At 39.0% G+C, this 23,936-nt stretch overlaps 1 protein-coding gene across 4 annotated transcripts in view; it reads right to left on the reverse strand.

Annotated features, from left to right (window-relative positions):
- Positions 1-285: 285 nt before the first annotated feature.
- cfap36 (cilia and flagella associated protein 36) overlaps positions 286-23,936 on the reverse strand; it is a 102,551-nt gene continuing 78,900 nt past the window's right edge. For 3 of the 4 annotated variants that reach the window (XM_059648512.1, XM_048536682.2, XM_048536680.2), the window contains 4 exons: positions 21,597-21,699; positions 18,110-18,282; positions 9,889-10,047; positions 286-733 (listed from right to left, as the gene is read on the reverse strand). In XM_059648512.1, the coding sequence (XP_059504495.1) occupies positions 650-733; positions 9,889-10,047; positions 18,110-18,282; positions 21,597-21,699 (519 nt within the window). In that variant the 3' untranslated portion in view covers positions 286-649. Of the gene's footprint in view, positions 734-1,384; positions 1,486-9,888; positions 10,048-18,109; positions 18,283-21,596; positions 21,700-23,936 lie in introns of all 4 variants that reach the window. The other variant, XR_007248149.2, reaches the window with a different exon arrangement.

The following is a 23,936-nucleotide window of genomic DNA, read 5'->3' on the forward strand; positions in this document are numbered from 1 at the left end:
ACAGGGCAGAAATGACAAGCTGGCTGTGTTTTATAATTGAAATGATATTTGATGATTACATCTCATAGTAACCTTGTATTTAAGTTAGAAGTATCTTTTTAATTTCATTTTTCACATGCAATTTTAAAAAAACGGATGAATTCTGGGAAATAAATTCACTTAATAAGAACTAACAACTTCTCAGCATTTGCATAAAACAGGTTTGGGTGTTCTAGACTCCATAAACATGTAAGACTTCTATCTTTACCTGTTGTAGTTTAAACATCAGTCCTAAACCGCATCAGAGGCTAGACAAATCAGTTTATTATACAAGCGCATAGTAAATAATGAGATAGCTATTAATTCTGGCACTTTACAGGCAACAATAGTTTGACTTACAGCAAAACATTACAGCTGACAGGAATACAAAGGTCAACTATCACTGCACATTCATTTGCAAACAATTTGATTTTGCAATTATAGTATGTAAATATTTTCAAATGGAAGTAGAAGACTGCCATTGTTGCTGTACTATTTCATTATTCTCTGCAAACTATCACTGGTCACAGTCGCATGTAATACAGTACTGCTAATATTTGAATACACTTAAATCAAAGACAGAATATCAGGTTTTGGATTCTTTCTTCTTTAACTTTACCGTCCACACGTTTTATTTTTTGATAACTTCCTGTTTAAGTTTTTCTGCCAAATGTTTTCTCTTCTGAATTTTCTGCTTTTCTTCCTCAGAAATTTTCTTAGATTTAAAAAGAAAACAATGTTATTATTTTCCTTGTTTCTTTATTATGCAGACTCTTGTGCTAGTTGTTTTTTTTCTGTTACAACTATATAAACAGATTGTTTTTTCCTATGATTTTATCTTCTTCACCTGCATCAGTCACTTCATAATGTCCTCCAGAGTAGTCAGTGATGCTGTACAATCCAACTGAAGGCATGTGGTAAGCTGGGAGAGTTAGCTGTAAAATAATAAGCCTTTTCTTCTCTGCCTCCAAACAGTAAATTTCACCACGTTTTCAAAACATTACATTTGGCAATTTGGTCTAGAGCTAAGGAATATCAAGAGTTGACGAGCTACAGTTTAAATGACATACTGCAGTCTTGAACCTGTGCAAGCACAAGCAAATGCATTTTGGTCAATGATTTAATGATGATCATTAAATCGTTACAATGGAGGTACCATATTTCTAAATATATCAAGATTTATTTCAGCACCTCCTACTCTGCCAGCATAATCTCCTACTTAAGATAATAAAAACAGACATTCAAGTATATTTTTAATTAATAATACATTATGCTTCATATTAAAATAAATGTTTTGCCACATATATTAGAAAATGAACAAGACAGTGAAATAGGGCAGGACTTGGATAAAGAAATCACCTCAAACCTTTTCTACTAAGACGTGTTGAACACATATTGTTGTGTGCAATGCTTCTTCCAGCTGTGTTTCATTATTTGCTACAAAGTAGAATTTCTAGTACTTCCATTCTGTCAGCATGTAAAGGGAAATAAAACATTGAATGGAAACTGAAATGATCAGATGAAATCAAGATTCATGTCGAAAGACTACAAATAAAGGTTTAGAAAGAAAAATACAAAAGTGATTAAATAATAGATTATATATACTCATTTTTCTTCAATCTTATTCCACAGCCAGATTATAAAAAGTTATGGTGCGAGTTTTTCAGTGATCGCAACACCTAAAAATTCAGTTGAAAAATCTTTGCCCAAAGAATACTCCCTTCATTTCCTGAACTTTTACACTTCAATGATGGCATGCCCTCTGTTTATTCAAAAGAATTCTTGAACTTGTAACAATCAAATTGCTTTTACAAATCAGTATTTACTATCTTTGACCAACACACGTATTTTTATATGCTTATTAACTTATTCTCAAATTATGGTTTCTAATAGTTCATTCATAACTCCTCAATATGCAATGGCTTGATGACTTCAACATCTTGGAATTTGCTCCAATTTAAAACTCTTTTTTTTAGCATTTAACTCCGACAAATGCTTCTTTGCTAAAACCTTAAATGCTTCATACCTTTCTGTGGTTCACCTACATTCTCATTTCCACTAATTGTAGGAACAAATAGATGAATATTTACATTGTACGTACCTTGCATCCTATACATATTAAGACATTTGAGTGGTACTAGTCTGGATTTCAGAGCAAGGGTCTTGTGCACAATGGTATTGACTCTATCTCTGAGCCAGGTGGTCTTGGTTCAAGAGGTTTGTTACAACATGTCTAAGCAAGTTTATTTAGATAAGTACAGTGTAATTGAGTCATACAGAATGAAAACAGACCCTTCGGTCCAACTAGGCCATGCCGACCATGTTCTCAAACTAAACTAGTCCCATGTGTATATGTTTGGCCCATTTTCCTCCAAACATCTCCTAGTCATGTACTTATCCAATTGTCTGTTGAATGTTGTAACTACACCTGCATCCACCACTTTCTCAGGCAGTTTGTCATATACTAACCACTCTCTGTGTAAAAACGTTGCCTCTCATGTCCTTTTTAAAACTTTCTACTCTCACCTTAAAAATATGCCTCCGAATTTTGAACTCTCCCACCCTTGTCATTCACTTTATCTATGCCTCTCATGGTTTTATAAACAACCATAAGGCCACCCCTGAAACCTTTAATGTTCCAATGAAAAACGCCCCAGTCTATCCAGCCTCTCATAACTCAAACCTTCCATTCCCAGCAACGTCCTGGTAAATCTTTTCTGTACCCTCTCCAATTCAATAATATCCTTCTTATAGCAGAGTGACCAAAATTGCACACAGTATTCCAGATGACGTGTCACCAACATCATGGACAACCTCAAGATGATATCCCAACTCCCATATTCAAAGGTCTGAGCAATGAAGGCAGGCAATCTAATTGCCATCTTAACCAACCTGTCTAACTGTGATACAAATTTCAAAGAATTACGTGCCTGAATTCCTAGGTCTCTGTTCTACAACATTAGCCAGGGCCCTGCTATTAATTGTTTAAGTCCTGCCTTTGTTTGTTTTATCAAAATGCAATACTTTGCATTTATCCAAAAATAATCCATCTGCTAACTTTAAGTACATTTAAGTCATCATTGGACAAGCATAAGGACGTACATGGAATAGTGTAGGTTTGATGGGCTTCAGGTCGGTATGACAGGTCGGCACAACATCGAGGGCCGAAGGGCCTGTACTATGCTGTCATGTTCTACGTTCTATGTTCTATCTCTTTGTAATTTTAGATCACCTTCCTCATTGTCCACCATCCCACCAATTTTGGTGTCATCCAGTCTTCAAATCTGACACTATGCTCATTATTTACTGGGCAGCAATGATCAGTGCATTCCTGTATGCTTCAGAGACTTGTGCAACATACAGGAAGCACCTAAAAGCACTAGAAGAATACCTCCAATGGTGTTTTTGGAAGATTCTCTGAATCAATTAGGAAGGCAGACCAACGGCAGTGTCTCTCCCAAGCTGACTCACGTCGATCTGCAAACACTTAAAACTAGCTCCTCTTGATTTCACATGTAGGTCACACCAGACACCAAACTCCTGGAGCAACTGAAGAATAGTTGCTTCAAAGTTAGTAGTTATTTGATGTGATAATGATGATTAGAGTGGAATCATCACATGGCATCAAGGGGCTGCTGTCCAAACCTTTCGACAGCTCATAGTAAATTCCAGAAGCTCTTTTAGGAGTGTTTGCGGGGATATACTGACCACGTTTCTTCACAGGAATGAAGTATCAGGAGGTGTACTGATTCAGTAGCAGGACAAAAAGATGATGCTAAATTTAAATACAACCATAAAAGCCAAAAACAAATAACAAAGATAACTGACCCTGACCTGCGAGGTGTATTGATAACAGCCCTATAATTCTTTAATAAAAACCAAAAGAACTGCGGATGCTGTAAATCAGGAACAATAAGACTTGCTGGAAAAGCTCAGTAGGTCTGGCAGCATCTGTGAAGCAGAAAAACGGAGTTACTATTTCGGATCTGGTGACCCTTCTTCAGAACTGATCTGAAAAGCTTGATGAAAATTTCTTTTGTTCTAGTTAACAGTGATAAACAGAAAGAAATTAACCATTCTTGGTGACTGAATAATACATTTACACTTTTGATATATTTTGTGGAGTAGTGAGGCTTGATTTCCAGCACATTTCTCTTGCCAGAGTCATAAAATCTGGATGAGAAAATTATTCATTGCAGATGTTGAGCAAACAAAGCAGTGAAAAACTCTTGGGGATAACATTTTTACCATGGTAGGCAAGGCAGGACAGAATCATAACTTCGAAAGTGAAGGTGAGAGGGATGGAACAAGGTGAGATGTTCGAAGGTGGAAGAAATGCCAGAAGAGGAGAGCATCACACAATGATGTGATCTTTTATGCATTTCCACTCATGAGATAGCATTGAGGGTCTCACGCACTACCCATCTGACTTGTGGCAGAATCTGCAGATCTGGTAAGTGAACTTACCAGCTATATCCAACCCACTGAATCGGTTTGGAAACAAATTATCCTGAATCCTGAAGGACAGCCTGAGAAACTGTGTGATTGAAAAAGACACAGAACAGAACACATAGCATTGTTCTGAGGAAGGGTCACCGGACCTGAAACGTTAACTCTGTTTTCTCCTTCACAGATGCTGCCAGACCACTGAGCTTTTCCAGAAACTTTGTTTTTGTTTCTGGCCCTATACTCCCTTATTCTTTTACCCTTGTGCCTGTATCTTATCATCATTGTTTAACTGTGATCACCTATTGAACAAAAGATGCTATGTGTACTGTTCTGTATCTTTTTCTCTCACACAGTTTCTCAGGCTGTCCTTCAGGACTCAGGATAATTTGTTTCCAAACCGATTCAAGCACTCAATGCTATCTCTGGAGCCCAACAAAGCTCCATTGTACAATGGAAGTGGTACATAGCTGATTGAGCCAAGAAGAGAAGGGAAGGGGTTGCCAAGCTCCATGAACAAATAGCTGAATACCCACCAAACTCAGAGTCCCAACCAGACCATACCTTCATCTCCTATTCAATGGGGAATTACGTTTGAACAACTTACTGAAGATACTCGTCACTGGGCTTGGTTCACTGGTGGATCAGCCATCTGGAAGAAAGGCTAAAGGCAGTGGTGAGCAGCTGCATTTAATCCCTCCACACAGACGATTATCCATAGTGAAGGAGATGGGGGATTGAGCCAGTATGCTGAATTGGCAGCTGTGATCTTATTGCTGGAAGAAGACAGTCAGTGTCTACACATTCATACTTACTCGTGGACAGTGGCCAACAGAATGGCTGTATGGATGCCAACGCAGCAGTCAAACGACTGGAAAGTATCACTGTCAAAATAGCCAATGGCATAAATCAAGTCAGAAGATTGGCCTGTTCCAATCTGGCAAATTGACTCTGTCGGCCCATCAGCGTTGCAACAACAATATCAATATCTGTTAACCATGGTGGACACCTACTCTGGGCTGATGCTAGCTTTCCCGACAACCGAAGTGAATTAGAGTAACGCTGTTAAGGGCCTAGAGCAGTTGCTATCCTACTATTGAGAACCATTGGAAATACAATCAGGTAATAGATCATACTTGACAGGCCAACAAGTACAGCAATGGGATACAATGGATGTTTCACATTCCCTATTACCCTCAAGTAATGGACTTTGCAGAATGAATGAATGCCTCATTAAAATAGCAAATTAAATTACTGATCTCTAATTATATGTTACAGGGGTAGCTCAAAGTGCTGCCACAGGCATAGTTTCATCTGAACAATTGGCATCTGAAAGAGGGAAACCCACGTGAAGCATGTTTCAAGGGGGTGGCCAGTTACATCCTTTCAATAAATCTACAATGTCCGATGACCGCCTAAGCCTGGTGAGATACTTGCCCGCAGGCAAGATGATACCTATTGGGTATTGATACTGGGACTGGAAGCACCAGAGTGTATAGACAGAAGGAAATTAACAAAAAGAAAGTAGGCTGTCAGATTGTAAACTGACAGGATATCACTTCTTCATAGAACCATGCAAATTTATTATGGATGGATGTTGCTGTGGATGATTCGTCAGTTAGCAACTGCTGTACCTAATCTCATGAAAAAGGCCATACAATTGCTAATTTGATGATGCATCCTATTGTTATTTTATTCATACTGATAAATTATTTTCATTGTAGTTTTAATTTTTGGTGTAGGTTACAGGCTGTTATTGTATGTTCTTGTGTGGCTATCACTGATTTGTGTCTGCATTTCCAGTTGTAATATATGCTGTGAAATATCATCAGGGTGGAATGTACTGGATGGACTGAAGAGCTAGAAGTTGGTGATGATATTTCACAGCTGCATGAGAAAATAGGTTGTATATGATGGGAAAATAGGCTGGGTAATTTAGTGATGATACTCCAGAAGCTGCATGACCTTGAATGAGTCCTGTGAACATTCCCTTTACAGGCCGAAGATGACACCTGCAGCTTGTTTTTCTGTAGCTGTCTTCTATACTAGCCAGCAGTTTTGTCTTTTGTGTCTGCTTCCTTTGTGCTGGCTGTTTGTTACACTGTATAAGAGAGAGAAAGCTTCGTTTCAAGTCACTGGACTTCACCTTTGACCAGAATCATGAACGGTGCCAGGAATTAAGCTAAGCCTCCAGACCAGCCATCAATCAAGAGGTCGCCAATGAACAGAAGGGCATGAGAAGACTTGTTCCTTTTTTTTCTCTTTTCCGTTTATTATGACCTCTACAATCATTACTACTACTTCATGAGCATTCATATTGAAGCAAATTCCTATTGTCTAGTCTTCTCTTAATTATATTTAACCAATCCAAAAGAACCGGTTGCATACACACTGTGATCCAAGACATTTATATAACTATTTGTTACATGACTCCAACTATAACTTCTGCATTTACTAAGTCACTCTTCAATTAAACTATGTGTGATGGAGCTAATATGTAAGAACCATCAAAACCTCTAAATAAAATTTTCTTTATCATTAACCCCTCTGGAAAACAAACTGTTTTACTAGCCAGCATCAGAGACCAACTTGCTCCAGAGCCTCTCAATATCTTCATTTTAGTTTACCTCCTTGAACTGAAGCACATGGAAATTGCTATCCTTTAGAAATAAAACACACAGAACCTCCATTGGTTTGACTCTCTTTATCAATACTTGAGCAAAAACTTTTTTTTTGAACTGTCCTGAGTTATCTGTCCCTTCTTAAAGATACTAAGGAAACTTGCAGCCTTAGCAATGGAGTTACAGTTTTAATAGCCATTTCTTTCCTGATGCCCCACTTTCTGAGGACTCATTTAGCATTTTTACTACTGCATTTGGCCTCCCATTTAGCTTTCAGCAACCAACTTCACTACGTCCAGTCTTATTACAACAGAAGCATGTGATTTTCTTCACATGTACTAAAAGTTCACGTTTTGTCTTTTATTACTTTGGTGTGCTTCTGTTAGTGCCTTCCAGGCTCCTAACATTCTCTGGGTAAGAAAACCTGACCCTCACGTCTCCTTTGAAATTTCCCGTTGCTTTGAAATGCATGCCGCTAATATTAGACATTTCAACTATGAGAAAAAAAAAGATTCTGACCATCAACTCTACCTTTGCATCTCATAATTTCATAGACTTGTATCAAGTCTTCCCTCAGCCTCTGCTGCTCAAGAGAAAATAACACGAGTTTTTCTAGCCTTTCCTTATAGCTCATACCCTCTAATCCAGGCAGCATCCTGGCAAACCTCTTCTGCACCCGCTCCCAAGCCTCCGCATCCTTCCTGTAATGTGGCGACCAGAACTGAACATAAAGTGGCCTAACCAAAGTCTTACAAAGCTGCATAATGACATCCTGACTCTCATATTCAATTCCCCAACCAATAGAGGCAAGCATGCCACATGCCTTCTTTACCACCCTATCCACTTGTGTGGCCACTTTCAGGAAGCTATGGACTTGAACCTCAAGATCCTTGTGTACATCAATGCTGTTCAGAGTTCTGCCATTAACTGTATAATTTTCTTTGACATTTCATCTCCCAAAATGCAGCACCTCATACTTCTAGCTTTGAACTCCCCGACTCAAGAGAAAAGGCCCTTGCGATTCACCTTATCTATGCCCCTCATTATTTTACAAATCTCTATAACATCTAAGGTTTTGAATAGATTTGTAGCTTGGGTTGTGGGTGTTGTGGTTGGTTAGCTTGCTGAGCTAGTTCATTGTTATTCTGCAGATGTTTCATTACCCTGCTGGGTAACATCATCAGTGCAGACTCCAATGAAGCGCCATTGTGTTTTCCTGCCTGGTTTTTAAACTCTGGAGTCCATTGAGCTGGATTACCTCACTTCCGGTTTTCCTTTGCAGTTGAGTGTATATGGGGTCGAGTTCTATGTGTTTGTTGATGGCTTTTCTTGTGGAGTACCAGGCCTCTCGGAACAGGAAGGAAATAACAACAAGGGTACACAAACACCAATTGGCTACAAAAACACACAATCAACACTCACTCATCTCTATCTATGCGGATATGGAGAACCACCAATTCGACTGGGACAACACCAAGATCCTGGGACAAGCAAAATAGAGACAGGCACAGGAGTTCCTAGAAGCCTGGTACTCCACAAAGAAAGCCATCAACAAACACATAGAACTTGACCCAATGTAAACTCCACTGCGAAGGAAAACGGGAAGTGAGGTAATCCAGCTCAACAGACTCCAGAGTTTAAAAACCAGGTGGGAAAACACAATGGCACTTCATTGGAGGCTGCACTGATGATGTTACCCAGCAGGGTAATGAAATGTCTGCAGAACAGCAAAGAACCAGCCCGGCGAGCCAAGCAACCACAACGCCTCTATAACATCACCCTCAACTTGCTATGCTCCAGTGAAAGATGTTCCAGCCTATTCAGCCTACTTTTATAACTCATAACGCCCCCATTTCTAGCAACAACTTGGTAAATCTTTTTTGAACCCTCTCCAATTTAATAATATTCTTTCTGTAGCAGGGTGACCAGAACTGCACACAGTACTCCAAATGAGGCCTCACTAACATCCTGTACAACCTCAATATGATATCCAACTCCTATACTCAAAGGTCTGAGCAACGAAGGCAATCGTGCTAAATGCGATCTTAACCACCCTGTCTACCTGTGATGTAAATTTCAAAGAATTATGTCCCTGAACCCCCAAGTCTGTCTATTATGCAACATCACTCAAGAGTCCTACCATTAATTGTATAAGTCCTGTCCTTGTGTGTTTTACTAAAATGCAATACCTTGCATTTATCCAAATTAAATTCCGTCTGCCACTCCTCAGCTTGTTGATCCAATATCAATTTGTAATCATTGATAACCTTCTTCACTGTCCATTGCACCACCAATTTTGATGTCATCCATAAACTTGCTAATCATGCATCCTGTATTCTCATCCAAATCATTTACATAAGTGACAAATAAAATTGTCATTTGTGGAACTTTCATGCTATCATTAAATCCTGGACAATACCCAGGTTTTATTTTAAGAAAGAAAGAAAGATCTTAATGTAAAGGTGAAGTTGCCCTACCAGCTCATAGGGCTGCTCTCTCATTCGGGGGAGATGACTAATGGTGGTTTAACCTGTAGGTCACCATATCTCAGGCAAGGGGAAATATTAACAAGGAGAGCACTTCAGGGTAACTGATTGGTAATACTCTGCATAACAAACCAGCTATCCAACCAACTGAGCTAAATGACTGTCTGGTCTGATTGCAGGTCAATACTGATTATGAAAGCTCCACATTTGGGATAATACACCACTTTCCTATTTTTCCAAAGATGTCTTCTCTCTAACGATGAGAATACTACAGCCTGCAAATTAATTTGCTTGACAGATTTATCAACTACCAGTACCTCTTTGGCTTCTAGTACAGGTTGTGGTTTCTGGCTTTCTGGATTTTTTGATAGATGTTTCTCCCTTTGTTCTTTCTTCATAGCCACTAATTTATCACGCTGTTCCTTTAGATATGCTGCTCGTTCATGAAGCTCCCTCTTCTCACTCTCAGAAAGTTCCTGCCATGAAGATTAAACAGAAGATTCAATTAATGTGGTCCCGTTATTGAGTCAGCATCTCATTTGCAATTTAGTTGGAATTGGCAGGTTCCTTTCTGAGGGACATGAGTCAACTGATTAGCTTTGCAGAAACTAGTAGATTTTTAATGACCAATTACATGAATGGAGAGACTGAAATTTGAAATCAAAAAGAGCAATTGCTGTACCTTAAAAGTGTAAAGGACTATTAAGTTTCTTCAGCCACGAAACAGTCAGTATATTCCAATCTATTCTATCTTAATTTAGAGCTGGAGGCTGAAGTAATGTATCCAAAAATATATTTGATGAAATATTTAAATTAACCATTGGGGAAATAAAGGGTTCATTAAATATGGACCATAAGTCTAAGAAAAGCTCATCTAAAGCTTTTGAATGTTAATCCATAGATAAGAAGATCAAAAGCTTCCCCTAATTTGAGATAATCCTTGATATCAATGTTGTTCAATTTACTACAATGAAAAATGCAAACCATTTTTAAAATATCATCAACAATGACAGTAATTACATGCCTCTTAACCTGTAGGAATGGCTTGTATAGTTGAACCAAAGGACACCCAATCTCCACATTTTGGGTGTGGAACCAATATTTTCTTAAACAAGTAACTAATTCCTCAAATTTCTATAATATAAAGATAAAATTAAATTGCATAACAACATAGGTGATTATTTACATTTAAGTATGATCAGTTCATATAGAAATCAGTGAACATTTATGTTTTTTAAAAAAACTAAAGTCTGCTGTTTATGAAAAGTAATGTTTTCCATAATAATTTATGCATGAAATAAATAAATCAATCAGTTCTTTCTGTTCTGAATAAATATAACAGTAAAAGCTAATGCTAACAGTAAAATTAGCTTGTACATCTCATAGAGTCATAGAGTCCTACAGCATCCTTCGGCCCAAACTGGTCTGTGCCGATCAAAATATCCATCCATGCTAAGCCCATTTCCCTGCACATGGCTCATATCCTTCTAAACCTTTCCTATCCATGTATCTGTCCAAATGCCTTCTATATGTGTTAATGCACCCGCCTCATCCACTTCTGCTGGCAGTTCACTCCATATGTGTACCACCTTCTGTGTAAAAAAGTTGCCCCTCAGGCTCCCATGTATTCTTTCCCCCTTACCTTAAACTAATGCTCTATGAGAGAACCCCGAGAGAAACACTGCAGTGTGAATGCAGTGCATTCAGCCTATTCATGATCTTATACACTTCCATAAGATCGCCCCTCAGTCTCCTAGGCTCTAAAGAAAAAATGTCCTAGCTTGTCCAACCTCTCCCTATACCTCAGTCCTTTGAGTCCTGGCAACATCCGTCTAAATTTCTTCTGCACTCTTTCCAGTTTAATAACATCCTTCCCATAGCAAGGTGACCTAAACTGAACACAATACTCTAAGTATGGCCTCACCAACATCATGTACAACTGCAACATAACTTCCCAACCTCTATACTCAATACCCTGACTGATGAAGGCTAGTCTGCAAAAAGCCTTCTTCACTGCCCTGTCTACTTGTGACTCCACTTTCAGAAAACTATGTACCTGAACTCCAAGGCTCCTCTCTTCCACTACATCGTTAAAGCCCTATCATTCACCATGAAAATCCTATCTGTATTTGACTTTTCAAAATGAAATACCTCACACTTTTCTATATTAAACTCCATTTGCTATTTCTTGGTCCACTGCCCCAGCTGATCAAGAACCTGCTGCAATTTCTGACAACCTTGCCCACTGTTCACAATACCGCCTATTTTAGTGTAATCCGCAAACTTACTAATTATGCCTTGTACATTCTCATCCAAATCATCAATACAGATAATAAACAGCAATGGGCCCAGCACCAACCCCTGAAGCACACCACGAGTCACAGGCCTCCAGTCTAGACAAGCATCCTTCCAGTAATACCCTCTGTTTCCTACCATCAACCCAATTCTACATCCAATTTGCGGCTCTCCCTAGATTCCACGTGATCTAACTTTCCGGAGCAGCCTACCATATGGAACCTTATCAAAGGCCTTACTGAAATCCATATAGACCATGTCTCCAGCCCTGCCCTCATCAGCCTTCCCGGTCACTTCATCAAAGAACGCTAACAAATTTGTAAGGCTTGATTTCCCACATACAAAGCTATGCTGACTACTCCCCATCAAACCTTATCTTTTCAAATGCATGTATATCTTATCCCTCCGTATTTTCTCAAGTAACTTACCTACCTACTGGCCCAGAACTCCCAGGTTTTTATTTGCAGCCCTTCTTGAATAAGGACATAACATTCACCACCCTACAGTTTTCTGGGACTTCACCTGTGGCCAACAATGATGCAAATATTTCAGCCACGACCCCTGCAATTTCTTTCCTAGCCTCTTGCAGGGTTTTTTCATATATCTGGTCAGGACCAGAAGATTTATCCACCTTTGTACATTCTAACACTTCCAACTGCACTGTGATAAGGACTGTCTACAAGATATTGCCACTAACTTCCCCAAGTTCCTAAGTCTTCATGTGTTTCTCCAAGGTAAACACAGAGGAGAAGTACTCATTGAGAAACTCGCACAACTCTTGTCGTTCCAAACATACATGAGCACTTTCGTCCTTGAGGGGTCCTATTCTTTTTTCCCTTTTATTCTTTTTCCTTTAACATACTTAAAGAATCTCTTTGGATTCAACCTAATCTTCTCAGCCAAAGCTTATCTCATGCCCCTTTTCGCCCTCCCGATTTCCCTCTTCAGTAAACTCCTGTATCCCCTGTATACGTCCAGGGATTTCCTTGATCCCAGCTGCCTGCTCTCAAGTCACGCCTCCTTTTTATCAGTCAAAGCCTCAACGTCTCTTGTCATCCAGGATTCCCTACTGCTGCCAACCTTGTCCTTCACCCTCACAGGAACATAAAGATCTTGAACTCTAGCTTTCAAAGTCTTAAAGGCCTCCCACTTGCCAGAGGTCCCTTTGCTTGCAAATAAACTATTCAACACCTGCAAGCTCCTGTCTAATTTCATCATAATTCGCCTTGCCCCAAATTAGGCCTTGAACCTGTGGACAAGTTTTGTCTTTCTCCATAACTATTTTAAAATTAATAGAACTATGGTCACTGGTCCAAAAGTGCTCCCTCACTGTCACTACTGCTGTGACACCCGCCTTAATCAAAAATGCAACTACCCCTCCCCTCTTTCCTCCACATCTGTCCTGCTTAAAGCACCTGTACTCTGGCACATTAAGCTGACAGTCCAGTCTCTCCCCTAGCCACATATCTGTAATGGCTATAATATCCCAGTCCCGTGTACCTATCCATGCCCTGAGTTCAGAGGCCTTACCTGCCAGCCCTATTGCACTGAAATAGATACAATTTAATCCAACAGGCATTCTTTGCTCCCTGTCCTGTTACGTCTTGACCTGTCTCTTCAATTTGCTATTTCTGATTGCTGTATCTCCTTCCAGCCTTGCATTTGCCTCCCTCCTGCATTCCACCCCCCTGCGAATCTAGTTTAAACTCCACAGTTAATTTTTTCACATCTAAGAACCCACACTTCAGCATACCAAATTGGGCATTCCTTCAATAGTGCAATGAGTATGTATAACGTGCAGTGAAAGGAAAAAAGCCAAAGAGGCCAAATAAGTTTGACTTGCAGCCCTGTTCAATGCTAAATCTAAGTTGGGGCGACATCATGTCAAACTGAACATAATAACTTGCATTTTCTTTGTTCCCCATTTTCAGGATAAGACAGAAGTGGATTGGCCAATCTGTAGAACATCTGCCTCAAATATAATCCCCATAATTCACTACCAGTGGCAACTTGTCACTCTGATCCGACTGCATAAACCCGACAACAATGCATGCAAATTAAATTGAGACATGGGGACAACTTTTGGGGCCAGTTGTGCATTTGATCTCTCTCAATTAGCTTTTTTGTGAAACATTATTAAGGTGCCATTGTTAGATAGAAATATGTTCTAAGGGCAGGAAAGAAAATCGGAAAGGTCTATCAAATTAGATAGTAAAAGGAAGAGTCAATAAAAAAGGACATATAGATAGATCTATCTATCTATAGACAGATGTTATTGGGTATGATTTCCACAATGTAAACAAAATGAATGTAAGTAAAGAGAATGAGACTGACATGTTTAGCCCATCTTCTTTAATGGAAATGCAATAAACAGTTCCTGAATTGAACAGCATATATCAAAGAGCCGATGCAGGAACTGCGTCAGAACCAATACCCGAAAGTTATTATTTGAAAGATGAGGTAAAAGTGAGGAAATGGAGATGACCTCAAAGACCAGTCAATGACAAATGGGCAACTGTCCATCTGGTGGTAGTCCCATCAGAGTATAATGACAAATTTTTATGAGTGGCTCATGGAATTCTACTGACAGATCACTTACTTGTTTGGAAATGTTTCTACATTAAAGCGCTGAAACATTTTATGGGCCAGGATTACAAAAACACATGTCCAAATTTTGCCTGACATGCCATACATATCAGGTGATGGGGAAATTGCAACTGTAAATTAAATCCACATCTTTAAAGCCAACATCAACTCTCAAAGATTCAGTTGTGCTGATGGTCTGCATATGAGCAAATTGAATAATCCCAATTAATTCTTAAGAACTGAGCTAGGATGTGCTTCAGAACATCTAGATGATGCTGAGACTTTCCTGGAAGCAGGATGTATCAGTAAGTTCTTCAAAGTTCAACTTCCTTCATAGCATTGCAGCTATAGTTCAAAGAATTATCCAATTATGCAATGTCTGAAATATAAGAGAACAGACTGTCCCAATGTATGAATGTCAAATCTCGACTCGTGGAATCATGCGATAGTGACAATACAGATGGGTGCTTTTAAGGAGTAATATAAAACACTGCACTTTTCCAGAGACTGTTGATTGATTGTATCAACACAAGTCAGGTTCTCTGATCAATGACTCTAAATAAGACTCTAAACACAGTTGAAAGTGAAGACCAATAGTTGATACTGTGTAATGCGAGTTCTCAAAGCCTGAAGGCAGTTGCTACTGTTTTCCTACAATCAGAGTTTGAGTGGCGAGATGAGAATCTTACTCTTTAGCAATGAGGTTGATTTGTATCCGTTGCATGCATTAGAATATAATTATGACCTAATCTTACTTCAGGGCATATTACATGCATAATGGCCATCTGGACCCACCATCTAAGGAGGGTGGCACATCTCTGACACATAATACTGTTTCCCATTTCAATGATGCACTTTAGAGTTCACTGGCATCTATCATTGTAATGCTGCCATGAGACCTCTTTCTGCACAGGGTCAAGCATCCACCCAAGGGTGCTTCTCAGGGCTCCCCACTTGCTTTCTCAGTGCACATTCACTTTGTACATACTTAAATGCTTACAGCATTTCCAACTTGCCTTGCCTATTAATGCAGACATAAAGCCTGGCACTTGTCATGGTTATCGATAGTCATCAATCAAGGGAGTGGCATGTTGCTCTACAGCATGGCACAAAGGCAATTTATACCTGCACAATGCACCAGTATTTGTTTGAGCAAATGGGTATGTCTCGAAGTCTAAGGGGATAGTGCTCAATCAAGTAAAAGGTGACCACCGTCTATGAGAGGATAGACAGTAAGTCAAGGGCAGCATCGGCTATAAGTTCAGGGGCTTGAGGCAAAGTCAGTCATGTAGGTTCAGTGTAATCAGTCTGCGGAATTGTGGTAAATCAGTCAGGAAGCTGCACAGAGATCATACAGTCATATAGTCATTGAGACATACAGCATGGAAACAGACCCTTCAGCCCAACCCATCCATTTCCACTAGGTTTCCTAAACTGAACTAGTCCCATTTGCCTGCATTTGGTTCATATCTCTCTTAACCATTCCTAACCATGAACCTGTCCAAATGTCTTTTAAATGTAACCGTACTCACCTCTACCATTTCCTCTGGCAGTTCATTCCACATACGCACTACCCTCTATGTGAAAACATTGTCCCTCAGATCCCTTTTAAAGCTTTCCCCTCTCACCTTACACCTAAAGCCTCTGGTTTTGGACTACTCCAGCCTAGGAAAAGGCCTTGGCTAGTCACCTTGCCTGTGCTTCTCATGATCTTATGAACATCTGTCAGGTCACCCCTCAGCCTCCTACACTCCAAAAGAAAATGTCCCAGCCTATCCAGTCTCTCCCTACAACTCAAACCTTCCAGTCCTGGCAACATCCTTGTAAATCTTCTCTGTACCCTTTCCATTTTAATAAATCCTTCCTATAGCAGAGTGGCCAGAATTATACAGAGTACTCCAAAGTGGCCTTACCAATGTCTCGTACAGCCATTAAAATGACATTCCTACTCCTGTACTCAATGCCCTGACCAATGAAGTCAAGCAAGCAAAATGCCTTCTTCACTATCCTGTCTACCTGTGACACCACTTTGTACAAACTATGTACCTGCACCTAAGTCTTTTGTTCAGCAATAGTTCCCAGGGCCCTCCCAATAACTGTGTAAGTCCTACTCTGGTTTGTCTTACCAAAACACAACACTTCACGTTTATCTAAATTAAACTACAACTGCCACTCCCTGGTCTATTGGCCCAGCTGATCAATATCTCATTGTACTTTTAGATAACCTTCTTCACTGTCCATCATACCACCAATTTTAGTGTCATCCACAATCATACTAACCATGCCTCCTATATTCTCATTCAAATTGTTTATATAACTGACAAGCAATAGGGGACCTACCGATGATCCTTGTGGCACACCGCAGGTCACAGATCTCCAAACCGAATAACAATCCTCTACTACCACCCTCTGTATTCGTCTCTGGTCACTCAGACATCCATGTCAGTCAGGGAAGTGGGCCACCTAAGTGAAGGGAAAGTCCTGGCTGGCAGTGTGTGAGCTGGTGCACTGCTGAGTTTTAAAAATGGTGCCAGCATTAGGTGCTGGTAGTGTGATTACTTCTGCCTATGGCAAGAGTGAAGAAAATGCACCATTGTCGGTGGGAATGGGATTAGGAGGGGACAGTGCATGGAGGCATTGTGCACACCTGATGAGACAAGTTGTGGACAATGGTCTACCAAGAAAAATATGGCTTGGTTTAGTAGCATTACATAAACTGGTCTGCCTGCTCTTTCACTATTTCTTCAATGATCCGGTAGCCCAAGAGTTTTTGCAGGAAACAATGCAATTTTATGTTGGGATAATGGTCCCTTTAAGGACTAGGTTTCTCTGAAATGCTTATTGTAAAAGGTAAAAAGCTTGCTTCCACTAACTGATCGTGTGACTAAGTTGTCTGGAAGACAAACAAAATGGAAAATGGTCAACCAGAAATGAATTATTGAGGTGAGTAGGTTCGTGGATATGGATTTGTGTTTGATCAGTTTGATTTTAGTTTAGGACAGGCTGGATACAGTGAAATTTTTTTTCGAGCAAGGCTCAGATGAAATTATCAGTGCTGCCTGAGTTTGTAAAATCTAGTGAACTGAATGACTACACTAACAACGTGTTAGAGAGAAAGAAAGAGCATTTATAGATATAACACTCCAGAGTTTTAAAAATCACTAAAATCAGGACAGTTCTTTCCTAATATTGTTTTTCTTAAGATGCTAGAAATGCAGGCATCAAATAGTGAGTCTACAACCTTTGAATGCAAGTCAATAAAATTCTAGAAAAACAAACTGACAATAATTTCTGGATATCATTATTTGATAAGATGATGCAACAGCATAAAATCACGCCTGAAGCTTTTGAAAATGGAGGAAGAAACAGAGGTTATGGTTAATCGTGTAGTGGATGAAACACAGTCAAGCAGCTGCCCTGTGGTACATGAGGAGAAATCATTCAAGTTCTGATCAAAACAGCTTTGCTTTTATTATCTCAGAAATCAAATGCAAACTACCTACTATACAGAGGATAGCAAGAAAATAAAGAAGAAAATGAAGAAGAAAATAATTAAATTTTCTGAGAAACAGTAGAAAAATAAGATGAATGGATTTCTTATCTGGTTTCTAATATCTACATTTAACTTAAAATGGTATTCAGCTCTCCTGCACTTACCATAACAGAGCCTGAAATGCCCGCTTCTTTTTTTGCGTGTTGCAGCCAGGTCTCCACTGCATCACTTTGGTGTATCCTTTTTTCTACTGCTTCTGAAGGCAATGGTTGCTCTTCTCCTTTTACTGGAACCCGGACTGGTCCTAATGCTTTTCTGGAAATTCCATTACTTCGTTCTAATAATTAACCAATAAATTAAAGTGAAAACAGTAAATGACAATAAGGAAAATATGAATAACCACTTATTCTTCTGCCAAAAATATCAAGTATTCATTGACTTAATAAATGATGATGAATTATTGTACCACTTTGAAAGGGGGATATTTGAATCTATTAGATTTTAAATTCAAGCATTAAGAGAAAGCATTTATTTCCAACAAATTTAGAGGAAACCTTAAGGAACGAATCGACATGTATACTAATGTCCCTCTGATTTTCAGTTCTTCCCAGGGTCCTACCATTCATCATGTGTTTCTTTTCCTTTATGCCTTGCCCAAATGCATCACCTCACACTTTTCTGGACTGAATTCCATTTGCCACTGATCAGCCCATCTGACTAGACTGTCTATATCCTTCTTTAATCTAAGGCTATCCTTCTTGCTATTTACCATCCTACCAAGTTTCACATCATCTACAAACTTCCTGATCAACCTTCTTACATTCATGACCAAATTGCTTAAATATACCATAAACAGCAATGGTCCCAAATCTGATCACTACAGAACACCACGAGGTAGAGGCATCTAGCTGTAAAAACACCTTTCAATCATCACTGATGTTACAAGGTGTAGAGCTGGGTTAACACAGCAGGCCAAGCAGCATCAAAGGAGTAGGAAAGCTGACATTTCAGGCCTAGGACCTTCTTCACTGTCTGTTTCCTGCCACACAACTAATTCAGGATCTAATTAGCTCAATTTCCTTGGAATCCCCTGGGCTCTTATCTTTACTATCAGTCTACCATGCTGACCATAACAAAAGCCTTGTTTAAATCCGAGAAAGCCAAACCAAACACGTTGCTCTCATCTGCATACCTGGTCAACACTTTGAAAAATTCAATCAAGCTGGTCAACATGACCTCCCCTTAACAAAATCATACTGACTGTTCTTCATTAATCCCTGCATCCCCAGGTGCAGATTAATTCTGTCCCTCAGAATTACTTCCATTAGTTGCCCCACCACAGAAGTTAACTGAGTGGTCTGTTGTTTCCTGACAGAAGCTCTGATGGCTAAATAATAATGCCGCTCCCTTTTTTAAAGACTGCATTATGTTCTTACACACAGATTAGTAATATCAAAGGGTGAGGAATCCCAAATAATGTAGGGTTATGCTGGAGTTTAATCATTAAAATCATGCTGTCTGGTATAAACCAACCTAACATTTGCAGTACTAACTTGCAGAGTTATTTGGAGGCAAGTGGGAAGAATCATAGCCTCAGATGTTTATCTCTCCTCCCTGCCAGGTCCCATCAGCTGGTTATTTGTCAATAATCAACAGAAACCTGAAGCACTGTGACCTGGCTCTTCATTCAGATGACTGAACATGACACAGCAGATCAACTAAGTTTCAAATACTGACGCATAATTCAGAATGACGCTTCACTGCAGTTACAGGAGTGTTGCACTTTGGAGCTGCAGACATTTGGATTGGATTTCAGTCAAAAGCCGCCTTTCTCATTTCATATGTGTCGAAAAATCCAATCTTCAAATCAAGGAAGAAAGCAGCAGCTCCCCATGTTCTGATAAATATATATTCTAAAACCTACATCACCAATAAACTGATTATCTGGTCAGCTACCTGTCATTTGTAGCATATTGTTGTGTACAAATTGGCTGTAAAGTTTCTCTACTTTATGACAGTGACTAGATTTAAAAGTAATTAAATAATTGCGTAAAATCTTAGGATATCCTAAGGTTGTGGAAGGCATTACATTAAAGCTAGTTTTCTCTCTCGCAGTCATCAGTTACAGACACAAAGTTTCAGTAGCAACTGCTTGCCTCTGCAATCCAATCATTGTGGATGCCAAACCTTAGTCACATAATCTGTAGTATACCATGCCTGATGTTATCTTGTTGCCTTCAGTAGCATTGCTGTAATTCTATCATCTTTTCCATTAGAAATGTTCAGCACTGCTCCTCTATACACTTACTAACATCTTCCTGTTGAATATTCAATATGCTTCATTATTTTAAGTTTGCTCCTGCTGTATCAGATGCTGACAGTAATAGGTAAATGTTTAAACATGTGCAAACAACAACTTGAACTTGCAAGCAGAAAGTAGTTAAAGAAAAACAAAATCCGACTCTAATACATCTAAAAAGATATGTCAGAAATATTGTGAAGTGATAGCAAGGACAAATAGACTGCTGGAGTTATTCAAAGGACAAACAAGTACGAGACAAGGAATGTTATATTGTTTAGATACAAGTCGTTCATCAGAGCTTACTTGGAATAGTGTCCTGTTTTAGTCTCCTCACATGCTGGAAGATGCTAAGATTTTGGACAAAAATGCACAGGAAGGTCACTTGACTAACTCCCAGTATTGAAAATATTAGTTATTAACATTAAGGTAAAAGATTTGGGGTTCCACATTTTAGAAAAGCACAGATTTCAGTGTGATCAGATAGTGTTGTATAAAATGAAGGGAATAGAGTCTGTTGCAGTTCCAAAGGTTATATTTTGAACTGTGTGACGAGATCCATGTAAAATGTCTCGTTGAGGTGGACATTAAAGAGTAGCTATTAAAACTGTGCTAGTTTTGATTACCCAGACAAGTCAGAGCCAGAAGGTGCTGGTTCAAGCCCTAGTCCAGGGCTTACTAGCCACAGGAGTTTGCATCATGTGGCCAAACAGATTGAATGTCAATCTGCCAACACTTTCAATACCTACATGGAAGGTGTTAATAGATGAGACATGCTTGATGTGAAATGGTATTACTGAAACCACAACACTTGACATTCTCTTTCTAAGAATGAGAAAGATATCTGGCACCTGTGGTGCCTATAGATAACAAAAAAAAAATCAAAGATAACAGATTAGGAAGAAATTTTCCAGATTATTTTCTCTAGCTGGGTTTTCAATTTTTGCCATTCACTGGCAGCCTCCTAATTTTGGATTGGTTGAGGAGAGTATATATTATGTTGAACAAGTTTTATAATTATAGGGAGAGGGCTGTCTAGATCAGAACTGCCTGTCATTGTCCTAATATCACACCTGTCCCAAATTAATTTGCAGAAGCGTAATTAATCAAAGTTGAAAGGAAGTGTCCAACAATGAAAGAAGATTATAGAGGTACCACAAAAGGTATCAGGTACTCTCATAGTGTTTTAATTCCTGTAAAAAACATGAATAAAATTTATTTTTTAAATGTCAAATGTAATGTAATTTTTTCCATTATACATGATCCATATTCAGCTACATCACAATCAGTCTCCAAAATCATCAATTATATCAATAATGCTTTTAGGTTTACAGGTGTTGTTCGGAAGTTACCTGATAAATTCTTTTCTTGATCATTGCCCATCTTGTTTCTCATTTCACACGAGGGTATCGTTTCTGTAACTATCTCTGAGACTTTTTTTGACTTCATAACATTCTGAAAAAACATCAGATATTTAAGCTTTGTAATTCAGAACACAGTAGCTTCTCTATCCTCTCAATACTTCCATGTTTTGAAGTTGAAGTTCTACACTATTTGTATTCATTTTTCTGTCTACCATTCTACAACATTAACTTGTCAGCCTACAGTTTGCAATCACCATTTATTTTAATGCTGCTGATAACCTACCTGTACTTTGTGAATTCTCAGCAATTAAAATAACACCTATTGAACACCTATAACCAGAGGGTTTTTTTCTCATGGTCTACAGATGTAAAACAAGGTCAGCTGCTGAGTATGGTACTATAAGTTTCACTGTCTCAAAATTATTAAAATCCAATTTATTTTGCATTGGCAAGTCTCTAGCCACTAATACAGTGCTCATGCCAAATCAATCCAAATAACAGTGTTAATATTCATTCAAATATCAGCATTACAATTTCTATTATCCCTCTCATATCCCCAAGAAAGTATTGTGCATATTAAAAAAAACTTTATATGTTTAAAGTTTTATTTTGTTTAAAATAAACTCCTTTTATGAAAATATTTTATCACTAAACTAATTAATGTTTTCACATAAACAAAACAAAACACAACATAAAACAGTACAGTATAGGAATGGGCCTGCAACGTTGTGCCGAACATTAACGCCTTATTAAACTAAAGCCTTCTGCCTGCTCTTGGTCCATACCCCTCCATTCCTTGTACATTCATGGCCTTATGTAAAAGTCCCTTAAATTCTCTTATTGTATCTACCTCCACCACCATCCCTGCCAGTGTTTTCCAGATTCCTACCACTCTGAGTTAAAAACCTGACCCTCTCATCTCCTTTGAACATTCTCATTCTCACCTTAAATGCATGCCCCCTAGTATTAGGCTTTGCAACTCTGGGAAAAAGATTTGGATATCAACCCTATCTATGAATCTCATAATTTTATAGACTTCTATCAAGTCTGCCCTCAGACTCCATCGCTCAAGTTAAAACAAACTGAGTTTTCTAGCCTCTCCTTGTAGCTCATACTCTCTAATCCTGGCAGCATTCTGGTACAACTCTTCTGCATCATCTTCCAAGCCTCCACATCATTCCTGTAATGTGGTAACCAGTATTGAAAACAATACTGTTGAGTGTGGCCTAACCAAAGTCTTATAAAGCTGCAATTCCCAACCAATAAGAGAAAGCATGCCATATGTCTTCTTTACCACCCTATCTACTTGCGTGACCAATTGCAGGGAGCTATGACTTGAACCCCCAGATCCCTTTGTACATCACTGCTGTTCAGCGTCCTGCCATTAACTGTATACTTTTCCTTAATATTTGATCTCCCAAAGTGCAGCACCTCACACTTACCCAGATTAAACTCCATCTGCCATTTCTCTGCCCATATCTGCAACTGATCTATATTCTGCTGTATCCTTTGACAACCTGTACATTTTTATTCAAGTCACTTGGATCTGTCACAAACAGCAGCAATCCCAGTATGGATCCCTGTGGAACACCACTACTCATAGACCTCCGGCTAAAAAAAACACTCTTCCACCACCACCCTCTGCCTTCTACGGGCAAGTCAATTCTGAATCACATGGACAAGTCTTGCGGATCCCATGCATCATAATCTTCTGGATATATGCATTCAAAAATATAGAAATTATTCCCTGTGCTTAAAAAGTAGCCTATGATTAGCTTACACAGAAGAAGGAAGTGAAGTCAGAGTTTTGAATTGCTACTGACATGTGGGAGCAAAATGTGATAGCTTTCCAATGAAGGCAAAGGCAAAGGCAAAACCTGTGCTGCCTACTCATTCAAATAATGGTAGTACAACATCAGAATGAGACATGCTTTTGAATGTCTCCATATCTCAGCAGGGATGTAAGTTACTGTAAGGCTTGTACCACTTAGAGATACCTGCAATACTTTAAATTAACCTACACCTTTTAACGGAGGAGGTGCATTCTGAGTATAGAAAGTGCTGGAAGTGGCTGGTTAAAGGAGTATCACAGGAAGAAATGTGACTAAATATGCATCTGGAGAGAGGATGGTTCAAGTTTCTCAAACACTGTGCTGGTCTGTGGTCAAAGTGGAAATGCATGGAGGAGTCTGACACTAACTTAGCACAAATGTTTGTACTGACCTTGAACTATGAAATATGAACAATATATGTGGTCATCAACTCTATCAAAACACTTGCAGACCCATTCATGATTCAATCTTAATTGGAAATGTCTCAGCTTCCACT

Source organism: Stegostoma tigrinum, chromosome 9, assembly GCF_030684315.1.
Source record: "Stegostoma tigrinum isolate sSteTig4 chromosome 9, sSteTig4.hap1, whole genome shotgun sequence".
NCBI lineage: Eukaryota > Metazoa > Chordata > Chondrichthyes > Orectolobiformes > Stegostomatidae > Stegostoma > Stegostoma tigrinum.